The sequence below is a fragment of the Bombyx mori genome, chromosome 4, assembly GCF_030269925.1.
Source record: "Bombyx mori chromosome 4, ASM3026992v2".
In the NCBI taxonomy this organism is placed as follows: Eukaryota; Metazoa; Arthropoda; class Insecta; order Lepidoptera; family Bombycidae; genus Bombyx; species Bombyx mori.
This window is the reverse complement of record NC_085110.1, coordinates 7,617,087-7,632,629: the sequence shown is the minus strand read 5'-3', so window position 1 is coordinate 7,632,629 and position 15,543 is coordinate 7,617,087. Positions and strand designations below refer to the sequence as shown.

The following is a 15,543-nucleotide window of genomic DNA, read 5'->3' as shown; positions in this document are numbered from 1 at the left end:
AAAACAACTCTGAATATGCATGATAATAGCTACTAACTTATAAAAAATCCCGTTTCAAATTAACTTCCTGTGGTGGTCATTATTTTAGTGCTAGAAACTTTGTTCTCTTTTATTTATTTGATAATAATAGAAGACGACTATGATTTATAAACGTTATTTAGTGTTTGAACCAGCATATATATTAAAGGTAAGTCTCAGTTGTTATTGGTTTTAATGTATTTGATTAAATAAAAATACATGTAAAAATCTGTTGTTTTTGGGGATATTGGGGACGTTTTAGGTACAAATAACAACGAAAAAGGGGTCAATTGGGATGAAAATACGTGAAATGGAAACGACCTAAGTATAAATAGGTACAGGTTTGTAGGGTTGTCTATGTAGTTATAACAATATTTTTTAAATTTGTTGGTAAAAATCTGGTTTATTCGAAGCGAAATTGGGAATAAGTCTTTATTTGAAATAGATAAGCAATTTAATATAAGTAAGTCGATTTTGCAGAGACATGTAACAAGATCAATGAAATCTCAAGGTGGACAAAAATGTCTAAGTAATACATAATAAAATATTTAATATTTGTTCAGAGTGGGGGTATTCATCTGATTAATCCATGGAATAACCGACACACCTAATCTCTTAACCCAGATAGAAATATCAGCACTGTCGATTGCACTTATAATTGAGGTGATGTCTGCCATGTACTTTTGTCAGTTTTTCAATTTTTTTTATTGATGATCACTTTGTTGGTGTAACTAAATAAATAAATAAATTAAAACTGTATATAAAAATAAAAGTAGTGCCAACCCTAGGAAATTTCTCATTTCGTCCCAATTAACCGCAATTTTCGGGTAAATAGGGATTACACCTATTTTTGCATTTTTTGCTTAAACTGGAATGCTAGTTGCATAATTTTAAATTAGATAACAAAGATGCCCCCAAGACTCAATCATTTTGATCCTGATATAGCATTATATACATCAACAACTACCTTAAAATTGCTCATAAAGTTGGAATTTGTCCCTAATCGCCCCATTTTACGGTACTGACATTTTCTTACGAGAATACAATGATCTGTTTTTTAAACATTTAAAATAATTCTAATATTCAAAATCTAATCAAGTGTCAAGTGTTGCCTGCCATTACATTTAATATACAAACTCCAACATAATTAAATGCAATAGAATATATATTATTAAAGTATGTAGGTACCACAAAAAAAGATTGACAAGAATCAAAATTAAAACCTTAAAGTCATTTGAAAATGACATTGGATAGACCATGGATAGACGGCCACACTTTCGTATATTTATTGAAGGTGAATTTACATTACGAAATTAGTGGCGTGAAATTAATTTCGTGACATTAGTTTTACCAACAGTTTCACGTGTAATTTAGTACTTTCGTAATGCATGCATTAATTTCATGCATGCAAATTAGTTTCGTGCCCTGCGCGATTTTTTGGTGAAATTAGTGTCATGCAACTAATTTCATAGTGTAGACGCGACGTGAAACTAATGTCGCGAAAGGGCATAGAGCGAAAGGGCCTGCGCTGTGCGGATGTGTGTAGGTGAATGAAGTTAGCCCCTCAAAAATTTTTTTTTTTCCTGTTTTCTACTTATTTTCTATTAATTCGTTTGTTCATCATTTGTTCTTGATTGTTCATTGTTAATAATTGTTTGTTCCCCATTTATTTATTTTAAAACAAATATTAAAAATATATCTAAAAGTTAGCCCCTCGATTGCAATTTTTAATATTTTTTCGTCCTTAATTACTCGTAAATATTCATTTTCGATTGTTCTTATATAAAATACGTTTGTTCTCTTTCGAAATTACTCATTTTTTGTTTAATTAATTGTATTAGTTGAATAAATGTATACAAAATATGTGTACTGCGCATGCCATAAGTGTATAATCTATGGCGCATGCGTCAACTATAATGCCTAAACTTTCTACGCGGTTTTAATCGTGAAAAAAAAACAATTATAAATCCTGAAGGATCGATTAATTGGTATACAGTTTAATTAAAAAAATTAAAAAATAAATAAATAAAATAATGTGCATTCGCGTAAAGTTAGACCAAATACATTTTTTCCATCCTCCTATATACCTATCGCTATGAAGGTATAAAAAAGATAGGTTAAGAGTTCACATAGGTAATTTAAACAAATAAGTAAATATGTTCATTATTTATCTTTCAAGAGATAATGTAGGTATACATTATAATAGCATTTTGACACAGTCGAAATTATATTCCTAACATTAGTAAAATAACATTTTAATAATTTTTTTATAGGTTATGTATTGAAATTGTTGGAAAATTATTTCATGTTTTAGCTGGAAAACTACATGGAGAATTATATGCAATACAAGATAATGAGCTCCATTAAATGAATTCGAATGAAACCAAACTGTTTACCATTCAAATTCGATTGTCGGGCAGATAGAAAACGAAAATTCACTCATAGTGAACCTCGGCCTGCATTTGTGAAACGGCAAAGACTCACTATTATCAAGGAAATTGAAGAGACGACTAAAAATGAGATGTGTCGTATTATTATACCTTTGCCATCTTGTAGTCAAGGTAGGTGTAACTGTCAATAATTAGTTACACTCACAGATCTCCTAATCAAATAACAATATCAGAAAAAATGAGAATAGTTAGTTAGTTAGTGGAAGTAGCCAAAATGGGCAAGTGGATCTCAGTTCCTATTACATAAGGTACTAGGAAGTTTGTGAAAATGAAAATTTATCACAGTGTAATATCACTTACTTACTTTAACAGTGAAGGAAAACATTGTGATGAAACCTGCACACTTAAATGTTCTTAGGATTTTCTTAGGTGTGTAATCCACCAACCAGCACTAGGCCAGCGTGGTGGACTAAGGCCTAAAAACCCTCTCAATGGTAGTGAAGGCCAGTGTCCAGCAAGGGGATATATTATATGGGCTGATGATGATGACTAGGAAGTTAAATACTACTACTACTACTACGACAGTACACATATAATCCTATATATTTACAAACTATACGTTTGTTGGAAATTGCTAACATTATTTCATATTTCCAGATGTCCAGCCACTTGAAAATAGGTGTAGTAATGACAAAGCTATCCAAGTAGCTCCAGCACAGGAACACAAAGGCAAGGCAAGTGTGTATTGCCACATCACCCCTTAATATATCTGAAGCAAGTATAAGTAAACAATCAGAACCAGCAAAAAAAAAACTGTTGTTCCTGAGGACAAATTTGACAGTGATGAGTCAAATGCACCAGCAACAGAAGGATCAACTGTTGACTATGAGCTATCTCTCTATATCTCCACTCCATCAAAGACTTGTGCACTTCAGACTATAGCTCTCAAGAAGACTAAAAAGTTGAAAAAATGAATGTGTTAACAACTTTATCTAAAGTGAAAAATAAACAACGTTTATATATTGGTCTTCCACAAGAATTATGTTTCATAATAGGCTTGATTGAGAAACATACAAATGTTTCTGAACAAAATATTATATTATGTCTGATGAGAATAACATTAAATAGAACATTCTCTCAATTGGCTGATGATTTCGATTTATCTGTAAGTCAAGCAAGCAATATATATATAATATATTTTTCAACAAACTCCCAGAAATTGCAAATGTAATATCACCCCTTGTTAGACTATAAAAAAAACAATACAATAAATATATATGCAGGAAGGATAATTGATGTCAACTTGGTGGAAAATAGAAAGTTTTCAGATAGTTTGCCACCTACAAAACTCTTTAATTAAATAAGTAATCCTTACTTATAAATAGGAATTTTTGTAAGTATTTTCACTCTTCATTCAAAAACTACTGAACAGATTTTAATAAGACTTCTATGCTGGTCTTCTATGGCTAGCAACTCATTACTATTTTGATTCTGTTTTCCACAAATGTGCTAAATATGGGCTTATATATATGAAAAGGAATAAATATTAATGTTATGTAACCTTTGTACCTGTATGTTAAGAATAATTTTTAATAAAACATAATTTAAATTGAAATATTATTTTTATTAAATGATATTCACTTTGTACACATCAATATTTTGTACTCCCTAAAAGGAAAATAGGTATAAAGTTTTTTTTAAATATTTAACATTACATTTTTGTGTAAGATTAGAAAATTGTTATTCTTCCAAAAAAAAACTACATTATCTAACAACTGTGCAACTTACTCGGAATCAAAATCAATACCTACTAATTATAGTGACCTGATTAGTTTTTTCAAAGTTGCTGGATGCTACACAAAAGTAGCAAGTTTTACTTTTAGCACAATACATATGCATTTGAACTTGTGCATAATATCTTTCTTTAATTTTTTTTTGCCTTTTTATTTATGGAAACATAGCATTACTCACTTGCTTGTTTGTAGATCTATCAAAAAAACATAATTTATGTTTTTTTTAGCACAGTGGGCAATACCCTATTATTCATATTAATTATATACGGCGCGGCGATGCGAAAATTCATTACTGAATTATTTAAGAATGATAGGCATAATATAATATTTTAATTCGCGATCTGTTTATAATTTTTAATATATGATTTAAAAATAAGTTATCTTTAATATTTTTAATTTTGTGATTTATGGGGTGGTCACAGTCATTATTATAAAAATAGAAATTTTGAGGAAATATAAATGTTTAATACAAATTATTTTGATAATCGAAATAAATTCATATCAATCCAAATTCATATTTGAACTATGAAAATTGTATGGTATGTAAACAGAAATATATTTTATAATTATAATGACTATTTATTCCAAAGCAAGCTTCTCTAACCGACACTGCAACTAGAATAAAGTCTAATAAAGAATAAGAATAAACTTTTCTTCGAAGCTCAATTCTACAAGGGTATTCAATCAGATAGCTATCTATCTGTCGTTCTTGTATGAAATTTTGGTATGTCGAAATCTTGGATAAATCCAGCAAAGCTAAATAAAGTATTTACCTAAAAAATATGTTTATGCTTAAAGTCACGTGTTTATGTTATTCGAAAGTATTAAGCTCCAAACAGCATTTAGCTCCAACTAAATTCATTAAGAACCAATTTTTCAATCGATGATTAAAACAACATTAATACTGAGAATGAATATTTATTTATAAAATACACATGTTTTGACCACGAATTTTGCACGATAATTTAAATTAATATTCATTAATATTAATTTAAATAAATATGAATTAATCTTCTTCTTCTATAACCCATAGTCAACAGTTGATCCTTCTGTTGCTGGTGCATTTGACTCATCACTGTCAAATTTGTCCTCAGGAACAACAGTTTTTTTTTTTGCTGGTTCTGATTGTTACTTATACTTGCTTCAGATATATTAAGGGGTGATGTGGCAATACACACTTGCCTTGCCTTTGTGTTCCTGTGCTGGAGCTACTTGGATAGCTTTGTCATTACTACACCTATTTTCAAGTGGCTGGACATCTGGAAATATGAAATAATGTTAGCAATTTCCAACAAACGTATAGTTTGTAAATATATAGGATTATATGTGTACTGTCGTAGTAGTAGTAGTAGTATTTAACTTCCTAGTCATCATCATCAGCCCATATAATATATCCCCTTGCTGGACACTGGCCTTCACTACCATTGAGAGGGTTTTTAGGCCTTAGTCCTCCATGCTGGCCTAGTGCTGGTTGGTGGATTACACACCTAAGAAAATCCTAAGAACATTTAGGTGTGCAGGTTTCATCACAATGTTTTCCTTCACTGTTAAAGTAAGTAAGTGATATTACACTGTGATAAATTTTCATTTTCACAAACTTCCTAGTACCTTATGTAATAGGAACTGAGATCCACTTGCCCATTTTGGCTACTTCCACTAACTAACTAACTATTCTCATTTTTTCTGATATTGTTATTTGATTAGGAGATCTGTGAGTGTAACTAATTATTGACAGTTACACCTACCTTGACTACAAGATGGCAAAGGTATAATAATACGACACATCTCATTTTTAGTCGTCTCTTCAATTTCGTTGATAATAGTGAGTCTTTGCCGTTTCACAAATGCAGGCCGAGGTTCACTATGAGTGAATTTTCGTTTTCTATCTGCCCGACAATCGAATTTGAATGGTAAACAGTTTGGTTTCATTCGAATTCATTTAATGGAGCTCATTATCTTGTATTGCATATAATTCTCCATGTAGTTTTCCAGCTAAAACATGAAATAATTTTCCAACAATTTCAATACATAACCTATAAAAAAATTATTAAAATGTTATTTTACTAATGTTAGGAATATAATTTCGACTGTGTCAAAATGCTATTATAATGTATACCTACATTATCTCTTGAAAGATAAATAATGAACATATTTACTTATTTGTTTAAATTACCTATGTGAACTCTTAACCTATCTTTTTTATACCTTCATAGCGATAGGTATATAGGAGGATGGAAAAAATGTATTTGGTCTAACTTTACGCGAATGCACATTATTTTATTTATTTATTTTTTAATTTTTTTAATTAAACTGTATACCAATTAATCGATCCTTCAGGATTTATAATTGTTTTTTTTTCACGATTAAAACCGCGTAGAAAGTTTAGGCATTATAGTTGACGCATGCGCCATAGATTATAGACTTATGGCATGCGCAGTCATGGAGTTAATAAGTACCTACAAGTAACTCTATGTGCGCAGTACACATATTTTGTATACATTTATTCAACTAATACAATTAATTAAACAAAAAATGAGTAATTTCGAAAGAGAACAAACGTATTTTATATAAGAACAATCGAAAATGAATATTTACGAGTAATTAAGGACGAAAAAATATTAAAAATTGCAATCGAGGGGCTAACTTTTAGATATATTTTTAATATATTTTTTAAAATAAATCAATGGGGAACAAACAATTATTAACAGTGAACAATCAAGAACAAATGATGAACAAACGAATTAATAGAAAATAAGTAGAAAACAGGAAAAAAAAATTTTTTTGAGGGGCTAACTTCATTCACCCGATGTGTGTATTGTCAGCTCGCGCGCGCTTCGAGCGTTGAAAATGGCAAACCAACGATGGAGTACAGAAAAAAATATAGATCTTATTAATGAATATCAATGACAAGGGTCCCGAAACATCTACAGTATAAAATCAAAATTATCTTTACTCATTCGGAAATAGTTTTTATAACTCTCAGGATCTTCATCTGCTAATTCAGAGACTAACTTCAATGCACCTAAATGCCTTCTTGTTGACCATCCTCGAATCTACTAACTTTTTTTTTCTTGATAGTCTTTTTTTAAGTTTATAGGTATTTAAGCATTTCTTTAGCTACATTGAATATAGCAAATTATAGCTTTGATGCTGATGGCGCCGTGGTTACTGCGATACTGTGGATTTCGCGACATTAATTTTTTAACGAAATTACTTTCGTATATATCGAAACTACTTTCGTGAAACTGAGTTCAACATGCATGACACTAATTTCGTAATGTAAGCTCCGCATGATTGTTCGGAATGTGAACTGTAATTTAAAAAAAAATGTTCAAATTTGTCTTATTATAAGGAAGTGTTAAATGTTAAATTAAAATAAACTGTTTTCAGATGAAAAATCTTTACATTTATTTCTCCTTTTTAGCTCCTGACCTTTTAGTCTTGCTAACTTTCATGATTCATCAGATCATACATGACATATTAACGGGAAGTGCCTTTAGGTTTGTGGCTTATGCGTGTAGATAAATCAATTTATTTGACAGATGCCTGAATCAAAAATTTTCAAAGATTCAAATCTAATGTTTTGTAACTGGTGCGACAGAAGTTGAATATTTAATAAATTTACTTCTGATTCCTTTGGAAATTCGTCTTATTCAAAGTTTTATCTAGCAAGAAGAACCGGCGAGAAACTCAGTGGGCTGTGTCTGAGAGTTAATTTACTCGTCGAGCCCTTCGTCGCAAGCGGCGGGTTCTATGAGAACGGTGACCGGTGCTTGAAGTAACTAAAAGCACCGTTAGTGGATCGGAAGGATCCGAGATGACGTGTTTTGGGCGACGTCGACTGCTTTCCATTCTGTCCGCAGGATTGGGAATGAGATCCGGCGAGAAACTCAGTGGGCTGTGTCTGAGGGTTAATTTACTCGTCGAGCCCTTCGTCGCAAGCGACAGGTTCGACGAGAACGATGACGCACTTGTGTGACCGAGCTTTGCTTCTTAAATATTAAGTGTTCACTATTATCTATGGCTTGGCTCCATTGGTTTGTATATAATTAACTTTTCAAATTTTATTATATAAGTGACATCTATCATACAACTTTTGAAGTGTCAGTATGCTCACAGATTCAAAAACAATTTTACAATTTACCTTAGATATTCACTAGATGGCATTATTGTTATCATAAAATGAGCTTTTTCACCTACTATATACCTATGTACATATACATAGACATAACTGTATTTTCTATGTTCTATACACCTACGCAACTAAAAAAATATTTTTTAATGATGTTAAATTTACATAGAAATAGGGAATGTCAATTGTGCGTAAACGATAACAGCGACACGTAACGCTGCGCTTTGTGGACATGTGCAAAATATTAAAAATACCCAACTGATAGAATAGAAAACAATTTATAGACATACAAAATGTATTACAGTAAATGGTGATATGGGTTTTCAATAAGGCAACTGAAGATTACCTATGTTAGTTTTTTATTACTGACAAAACTTTTAGCAACTATTGTTTAAAAAAATCCGCTTCGTTAACTTAGTCTGCGCAACAGGAATTTACCTACCTGCTCGACGATGTCCGAATGCGGTTTGACCAGTTTTCTTGCTCACACTCGTAGTGTCTTGCGAATTCCCTCCCACTATCACAAACCAGTCTATCGCTGTACCGGTCACATAATAACCGTTTACAAAACGGGCCACATTTAATTCGTACTCAGGATAAAAAAATATCTTTATAAAATCTATATTTCTTTTAATCAAGATGTTGCTTGTGGTTTGAGAATAATACGCCTGTTTTAGAATTTTCTGTGTTCTTTAGTGTTGTGAGTAATAATTAGAGGTCGTACCCTATATGGAATGCTTTATAATACATTTATTATAGATAATATGGAGTCTTTACCAAAGCAGTTTGTAGCAGCTATGAGAACATTGTTTGATATAATGGATGATAAACACACGGGTTATGTTAAACTAACAGACATTGAAAACCGCTGGCGTGATGATCGCACGAAAGGACTTCCTCGAGGTGTAATTGAAAGTTTACAAAAAGTTGCTTCTCATGATGGACTATTAACATTCGACAGGTTTTGTACGGGTTTAAAAATTTGCCTTCTACGTAATCAAGTCGACAATACAACTAGTAAAGTGGATCAGCATGAAGCAGACATAAAAAACTCTGATTTAGTAATGGCAATAAATACTCAATCACAGCCTTCTTCGACAAATTTATTAGAAGACGATGAGGTTAACTTACATAGAAGTTGGAATGTTATGAAAAATGCAGAGACCATGTCACAGTATAAAGATTCTAACAGCATGGCTCAATTATTGACACGAAAAGAAACAATAATACAAGACTCTAGACATCATGCACCCAATGGGAAACACGATCATGGCTTAAGACCTTTTGGCCCTCCAAAACCTCCAAGAATTCAAAACCAAATTGCAGACAGAAAAGATACAATTAGATCATATAAGTCCGAGATAGAAAATGAATTTGAAACTGAACAAACAACAACAAATAAATTAGATTTTGATGAAATATCTCGCGTAGTTGAGGATCAAAGTCGGGAACTGGGAGATGGACGATCATCTAATGAAACACAAATTCAATTGCGAAGGCCAACGCGACGTAGAGAACCGCGTCGGCACACCCTACACAATGGTGTTGATTACAATCTTCTTAAACGAATGAAACAAATTGAACAAGAAAAGGATATCTTATTACAAGGGCTATCTGCGATCGAAGAAGCACGGGAATGGTATTTAAAACAATTGACAGAAGTTCAAGAGAAGATGCGTTACGCTGGCAGAATGGGTGCTTATGTGGTGGGTGATATTAAAATCTTTACTTGCAGTAATATTGTGACAACTCGTTTATTAAATTAATAATTTATTTTTTATTGCTTAGATGGATGGACTAGCTCACATCCCACCTGGTGTTAAGTGGTTACTGGAGCCCATAGACATCCACAATGTAAATGCGCCACTCATCTTGAGATTTAAGTTCTAAGGTCTCAAGTATAGTTACAACGGCTGCCCCAACCTTCAAACCGAAACACATTACTGTTTCACGGCAGAAATAGGTAGGGTGGTGGTACCCACCCGCGCGGACTCACAAGAAGTCATACCACCAGTAATTACGCAAATTATAATTTTGCGGGTTTCATTTTTATTACACGATTTTATTCCTTCACCGTGGAAGTCAATCGTGAACATTTGTTGAGTACGTATTTCATTAGAAAAATTGGTACCCGCCTGAGATTCGAACACGAATGCATCGTCTTATCCGTTAGGCCACGACGACGACTGATTAAATTACTATATTATGAAATTATCAAAATTACTTTTATCGTTATACTAGACAACGTAACTTTTAACCAGCTAGCATGGGCAGATGAGCGCACGGTTGCCTTATGCACTCTTCATGGCGCAAAGACCCTACAATATGAGGAGATAATACGGTAGTATTGGTATAATCTGGAATGTATGAATTCGCATCACAAGAAACCAGGATCGGGGTACTAATCCATGCGGAACTGAAACATGTACTTTTGGTACTTATTTAAGGGAGCTAAGTGATTAGGAAAATAGCCAAGGATGACGCTCATGATTATTTCAGTTTTCACCGGTCATCGTTCTCGTCGAACCCGTCGCTTGCGACGAAGGGCTCGACGAGTAAATTAACCTTCAGATACAGCCCACTGAGTTTCTCGCCGGATCTTCTCAGTGGGTCGCGTTTCCGATCCGGTGGTAGATTCTGCGAAGCACGGCTCTTGCTAGGGTTCGTGTTAGCAACGTCGTCAGGGTTGAGCCCCGTGAGCTCACCTACTAGTTAAGGCTACGCTGATATAGCCTCTCAAGGCTCTTAGCTTAGGTAGGAAAAAAAAACAGTTTTCCTTAAGAAAAGTCCATCTGTTCGTGTGAAAAACACTGACGTCGTCCGTCTCTGAAAGTATATATTTTTCAACTATTGCAGATATTTTTTATTTCTTTAATGATTTCAATTCACATTGGTTTGTTTAGTTGGAATCATGCTGTACAAACCCCAAAAGTCAATAAATTATTATTAAATCTTGTGACCTGCAAAATAATACAAATTTTAGGTCTACGAAATTAATTTCATTTGTATTATGTTTATTTTCATTAAGTTCAACAAACACACAGGAGCCTTGGAGTGAAGCACACCAAGAGCGGCTGGAACTACTGCGCGCAAGGGTCTTGGAATTAAATCGACAATTAGGAGCGTTAGCGGCAGGCTGGAGACACGGTCCTCTCTCTCTGCATATGAATTTGGCTTTGCCAGCTTCGTCCCTCTCCGGGACTCACGTCACGTCGAATAATGCTGCAGTACTCAGATCCCAAAATCGTATGTTAGCAGAGGTTAGAATAAATTTGATAAAGACATACCTACTCACTTCCCACGGAATTAAAATATGGATAGTAATTAATTTCGTTGTAATGCACCATAAGATAAAAATAAAATCATTTTAGTTGAGAAAATAATAATTGCATGCAATGGTTCATTCATCATTATCCAAACCCCCCCCCCCCATGTTTTCTTCATATTCAATAGTAAATTTAACTTATCTATCAAATTATATTCGTGTTTTTTTCTAGGAAGTGAATAAGAAGAATGAAAGAATATCAGTTTTGGAACGAGAAAAGTCTGCACTCATTCGAGAACTTTTGCTACAAAGAAATAGAAGTAAAATTATGGACAATTTTACGTAAAACACAATGAGATGGAATCATATAACACAGTTCAGCTCAACATACAATACAATTATTTTCAACTTAAGATTTATTTTGTTAATCAATAATCAATTATGAAGTCTTGACTTTTAATAATTTTTGAATTCTCTTCATAGCATTTTCAAAAATCATTACAATTAAAGTCATTTCAAAATCAATATTATGCGAGCGCATAAAGCTGCTTTCAGACTAGGCTACACTATAGTGCCACACAGCATAGCAGCCTATACTTAGCCAACAATATATAGTACAGTACAGTGGAAACGTGTCCATAACAATGTATGGTGTGCAATATTGTTGTGCTATGAGCTTTAAACTATATGCGTATACCGCAAGTCGCAAAGTTCATATGACAACCCGAAGCTAATAGCCCTAGCCGATTGTGATTATTATTATTTATAGTATTTCGTACAATTAGTCGTTTTTGTGTTACTGACATTTAGTAATGTTTAAGTAGGTTCACACTCCACACAATGATGAAAATTCAAACGAATCAGACCTTAATACAACACAAAAAGACCATAGATAATACACTCAAATCTCTTATGTAAAAAAATGTACTAATCAATGTTTACTTAAAAGATCCACAGTAAAAGATCTGTCTTAGCCATATATTGTAGGTAGAAACCAGTTTGTTTATATTTGTAATACATTTGCACACCCTTTTATTTTATGGAGGGTGACAGTCTTACGTTAAATACACAATTGTGTGCCCATTGTGGACAGTAAAGTGGTATTAAATTGATAAATTTTAATTTAAAAATATCTACCAATTTCTAAAAAAAAATTATGTTTGTTCTGAAACAATTCTTAATACATAATGGATAATAGTTTGATTAAAATTACTGTTTAAATATTTTCAATGATAATTGCTTCTAGATCTTCCATTTTATAGGATGGTAATTAGTATTTACATAATATTCTCTTAAGCAAACTTTTTTATGGTGTTAGGTATTTTAAAACACAAATCAAACATTTATTAGTATTTATCTTTTAGTCTACTATGGAAATTAAGAAATATCTAAGAATTAATAGACCCAATAATTTTCTACCTCCATTGTAGAATTTTCTAAACACACTTGAAAAATGAGATTTATTACATAATTGAGATTAATTTCAGATCTCATGGTGCAATAGCATTCACTGGTGATATCTATGGATTCCAATAACTCCTCAATACCAGATGAACCCAAAATAATGAGCTTATCTAGAGCAAAAAAAAATTAAGTTTTAGAAAGATAAAAGATATGTGCCATTTAAGGTTTTTTTAAAATGTTATTTCAATACTTTTATATTGTATTTATGACGCAATTGTGTGATAATAGCCATAATAACATACTTCTAATGTATTAAATTCTTAATAAAATATTTATTGATTTGTGAATCATATTTGTTTTACAAAAATACACATGTTAGGATGCTGACCGTTTATTACTACTCAAAACTCAAACATTGCTATTCTAATTACATCAATTCTGGTGGGATGCAGTACTTTTGTTATAAACTGAATAATCATATACTCTGAATGGTACATCATATGTAAGCAAACCTTGGTCCCAAGCTCTTTCAATAGCAACCAAGAGTTCTTTGTGTTTTTTCTGGCATAAGCCTGTCTTTGAAGGTTGTAAAATCTGTAATCATAAAAACAAATGTTTACTTTAAAACAGCCACTTATTTCATTCTGACAAAACCACAACCAAACCAAACAATTAAAAATTAAAAATTTGATTGCTTACTTTGTCCACTTTTTATATACTGCTTAGATATGTAAACAAACTCAAGGCCCTCCTGTTTTTAGGTGGTTACTGGAACACAATTTGAATATGGTAATCCACCTTGAGACACAAGGTCTAAGTATCAATTATATAGAATGGCACACTTCAGACTATTATTTAATTATACTTTATAACAGAAATGGGTGATGCCTGTCTATGTGAGATACAAAAAGCTCTAACAGCAGTAATGCATTTTGGTTTAAAGGGTGGGGCAGCCGTTGTAAGTATACTGAGAGCTTAGAACTTATATTTCAGTGGGCGGCAGCATTTACATTGTAGATGTCTATGGGCTCCAATAACCACTTAACACCAGGTGGGCTGTGAGCTTGTCCATCCATCTAAGCAATAAAAAAAACACTTGTAGCATTGTAAATCTATATCTAGTTATCGAATTCAGGTCAGCCATTTAATACTTGTTTTTATTCTCATAGTCTTCATTATTATCCACAAATTTAACTAGATAATACTATACATTTATTACATGTTATTAATTTTATTAGGTATTTACCTGTCCAGTATAATTCGAAATGAATTGTTGAAGTAACTTAGTGTTTCTGTGATCTAGTACCAGATATTCATCTCTACAAATAGGACAAGGATTTCCTGTTGAAATCATCCCGTTTCTAACACAAGATTTCCTTGTTTTTCTAGGAGGTATACCACCTTTATGATTACGCCGATATAATAGCCACACTGGATTTTCACCGTAGGTATGCATATACGCTTTACTTGCCAAATATCTTAGACTTTGTTCGACTGGAATAACTTTGGTCCTGTCCTTAGTAGGATCAACCGCTGGTTGCTCATCGGATTCATTGGGTCCATTATCTGTTGATGAACAATAGAATCGAAGAGATGATCTTAAATCAGGTAGAGTTTTATTTAACCTCAAACGAAGCACACTGAACAGTGCCATTTTCTTCAATTTCAGAAACTATGTCTTAATGTTGACTTATTTTAAACTAATTTCCTTCTTTATTACTTCATCTGTAAATTTTTTTTGAGCAGTGAATTATAATTATGTTGATTAAATATTATAGGTAGGTAGGTATGTATCGGGTTCCTACTATTTTTTAAATTAGATTTCATAGACAATAAATACAGTAAATGTATTAATGTCGTCGTAAATACACATAGAGAAGAAGCAAAGGAAAATAATCCTATAAGTCCAGTTGTATGAAAAGTAAAAAAGGCCGTGTAACTCAGCGTTCCGTTTCGCGGGGCAACAGTGGCTAAAGGGATTGTGACACGGGTCCGTGCCGCGACGACCCACCCCAAGCTACCCGCGCCCGCGCATCTATCATGATCTATCGCACCCCCAATTAGTGCGCGCGCCAGACTTTGAAAGGACAAATACGCGTCCCCAGCCGATACCGGGACTGACAACCCGAGAGTCTCATGCCATTCGGGCACCCAACATTAAAGCCGGAATAAAATACTATTGATTAAAGAATTAAATGAAATGAAAAAAAATAAGTGACGTTTTAAATGAGATAAAATATTTAATGGATTTTTGGGAAAAACCCGAGATATCGTGTCTAATTAATAGCATAATAATTTAGATTACTTTTTCGACCCTTATGCTTTTCGAAAATTACTTAACAATTAATTCCCTACTATTACTACGCGTAGAGAAACCACGCAAATGACAATAAATTGAAAGAAATACAATTCACCTCACGTTCCAGTAATAATGTTTTAGATAACCATTATTTTAGAGATTAATTGGTATTTATTGTTTACAGTACCGTTTTTTCCTGTCAGAAAGGCAAATTAATGTGGCTTTTCCAATTGAGTATTTTC

At 32.7% G+C, this 15,543-nt stretch overlaps 2 protein-coding genes and 2 long non-coding RNA genes across 11 annotated transcripts; 2 read left to right on the top strand and 2 right to left on the bottom strand.

The window, feature by feature from the left end:
• The first annotated feature begins 1,763 nt into the window (after positions 1–1,763).
• On the top strand, positions 1,764–4,023 carry LOC134198754 (uncharacterized). 4 transcript variants are annotated; one of them, XR_009972924.1, is made up of 3 exons: positions 1,764–2,151; positions 2,292–2,579; positions 3,066–4,023. It is a non-coding gene; the product is annotated as an uncharacterized LOC134198754 (long non-coding RNA). The 4 variants fall into 4 exon arrangements; XR_009972926.1 differs by having other exon boundaries at positions 1,769–2,006; positions 2,333–2,579; XR_009972923.1 differs by having other exon boundaries at positions 1,770–2,151; positions 2,333–2,579.
• Positions 4,024–5,103: 1,080 nt separating this feature from the next.
• On the bottom strand, positions 5,104–7,572 carry LOC134198755 (uncharacterized). 3 transcript variants are annotated; one of them, XR_009972929.1, is made up of 3 exons: positions 6,322–7,572; positions 5,947–6,234; positions 5,104–5,460 (listed from the first exon to the last, which is right to left on the bottom strand). It is a non-coding gene; the product is annotated as an uncharacterized LOC134198755 (long non-coding RNA). The 3 variants fall into 3 exon arrangements; XR_009972928.1 differs by having other exon boundaries at positions 6,375–7,571; XR_009972927.1 differs by having other exon boundaries at positions 5,947–6,193; positions 6,375–7,565.
• A 102-nt stretch (positions 7,573–7,674) lies between these two features.
• On the top strand, positions 7,675–13,349 carry LOC101738132 (suppressor APC domain-containing protein 2). 3 transcript variants are annotated; one of them, XM_062668175.1, is made up of 4 exons: positions 7,675–8,238; positions 9,093–10,039; positions 11,378–11,593; positions 11,831–13,349. In XM_062668175.1, exons 2-4 carry the CDS (start codon positions 9,098–9,100, stop codon positions 11,942–11,944), a joined length of 1,272 nt encoding a protein of 423 aa, XP_062524159.1. In that variant the 5' UTR covers positions 7,675–8,238; positions 9,093–9,097; the 3' UTR covers positions 11,945–13,349. The 3 variants fall into 3 exon arrangements, with proteins under 3 accessions (XP_062524159.1, XP_062524160.1, XP_004929264.4); XM_062668176.1 differs by having other exon boundaries at positions 7,676–8,238; positions 9,295–10,039; XM_004929207.5 differs by lacking the exon at positions 7,675–8,238 and having other exon boundaries at positions 8,311–10,039.
• Positions 13,350–13,377: 28 nt separating this feature from the next.
• Positions 13,378–15,058, bottom strand: LOC101738004 (small ribosomal subunit protein mS40). Its single transcript, XM_004929206.5, has 2 exons — positions 14,249–15,058; positions 13,378–13,596 (listed from the first exon to the last, which is right to left on the bottom strand). Exons 1-2 carry the CDS (start codon positions 14,654–14,656, stop codon positions 13,435–13,437), a joined length of 570 nt encoding a protein of 189 aa, XP_004929263.1. The 5' UTR covers positions 14,657–15,058; the 3' UTR covers positions 13,378–13,434.
• Positions 15,059–15,543: the final 485 nt, after the last annotated feature.

Bases quoted from the DNA above. Each gene is read 5' to 3' on its own strand.
- LOC101738004 (XM_004929206.5), bottom strand. From the start codon at position 14,656: ATGGCACTGTTCAGTGTGCTTCGTTTGAGGTTAAATAAAACTCTACCT. The intron at 13,597-14,248 runs GTAAATACCTAA...TTATGATTACAG, and splicing joins TTTCGAATTATACTGGACAG to ATTTTACAACCTTCAAAGAC.
- LOC101738132 (XM_004929207.5), top strand. From the start codon at position 9,068: ATGCTTTATAATACATTTATTATAGATAATATGGAGTCTTTACCAAAG. The intron at 10,040-11,377 runs GTGGGTGATATT...ACAAACACACAG, and splicing joins GCAGAATGGGTGCTTATGTG to GAGCCTTGGAGTGAAGCACA. The intron at 11,594-11,830 runs GTTAGAATAAAT...GTTTTTTTCTAG, and splicing joins AAAATCGTATGTTAGCAGAG to GAAGTGAATAAGAAGAATGA.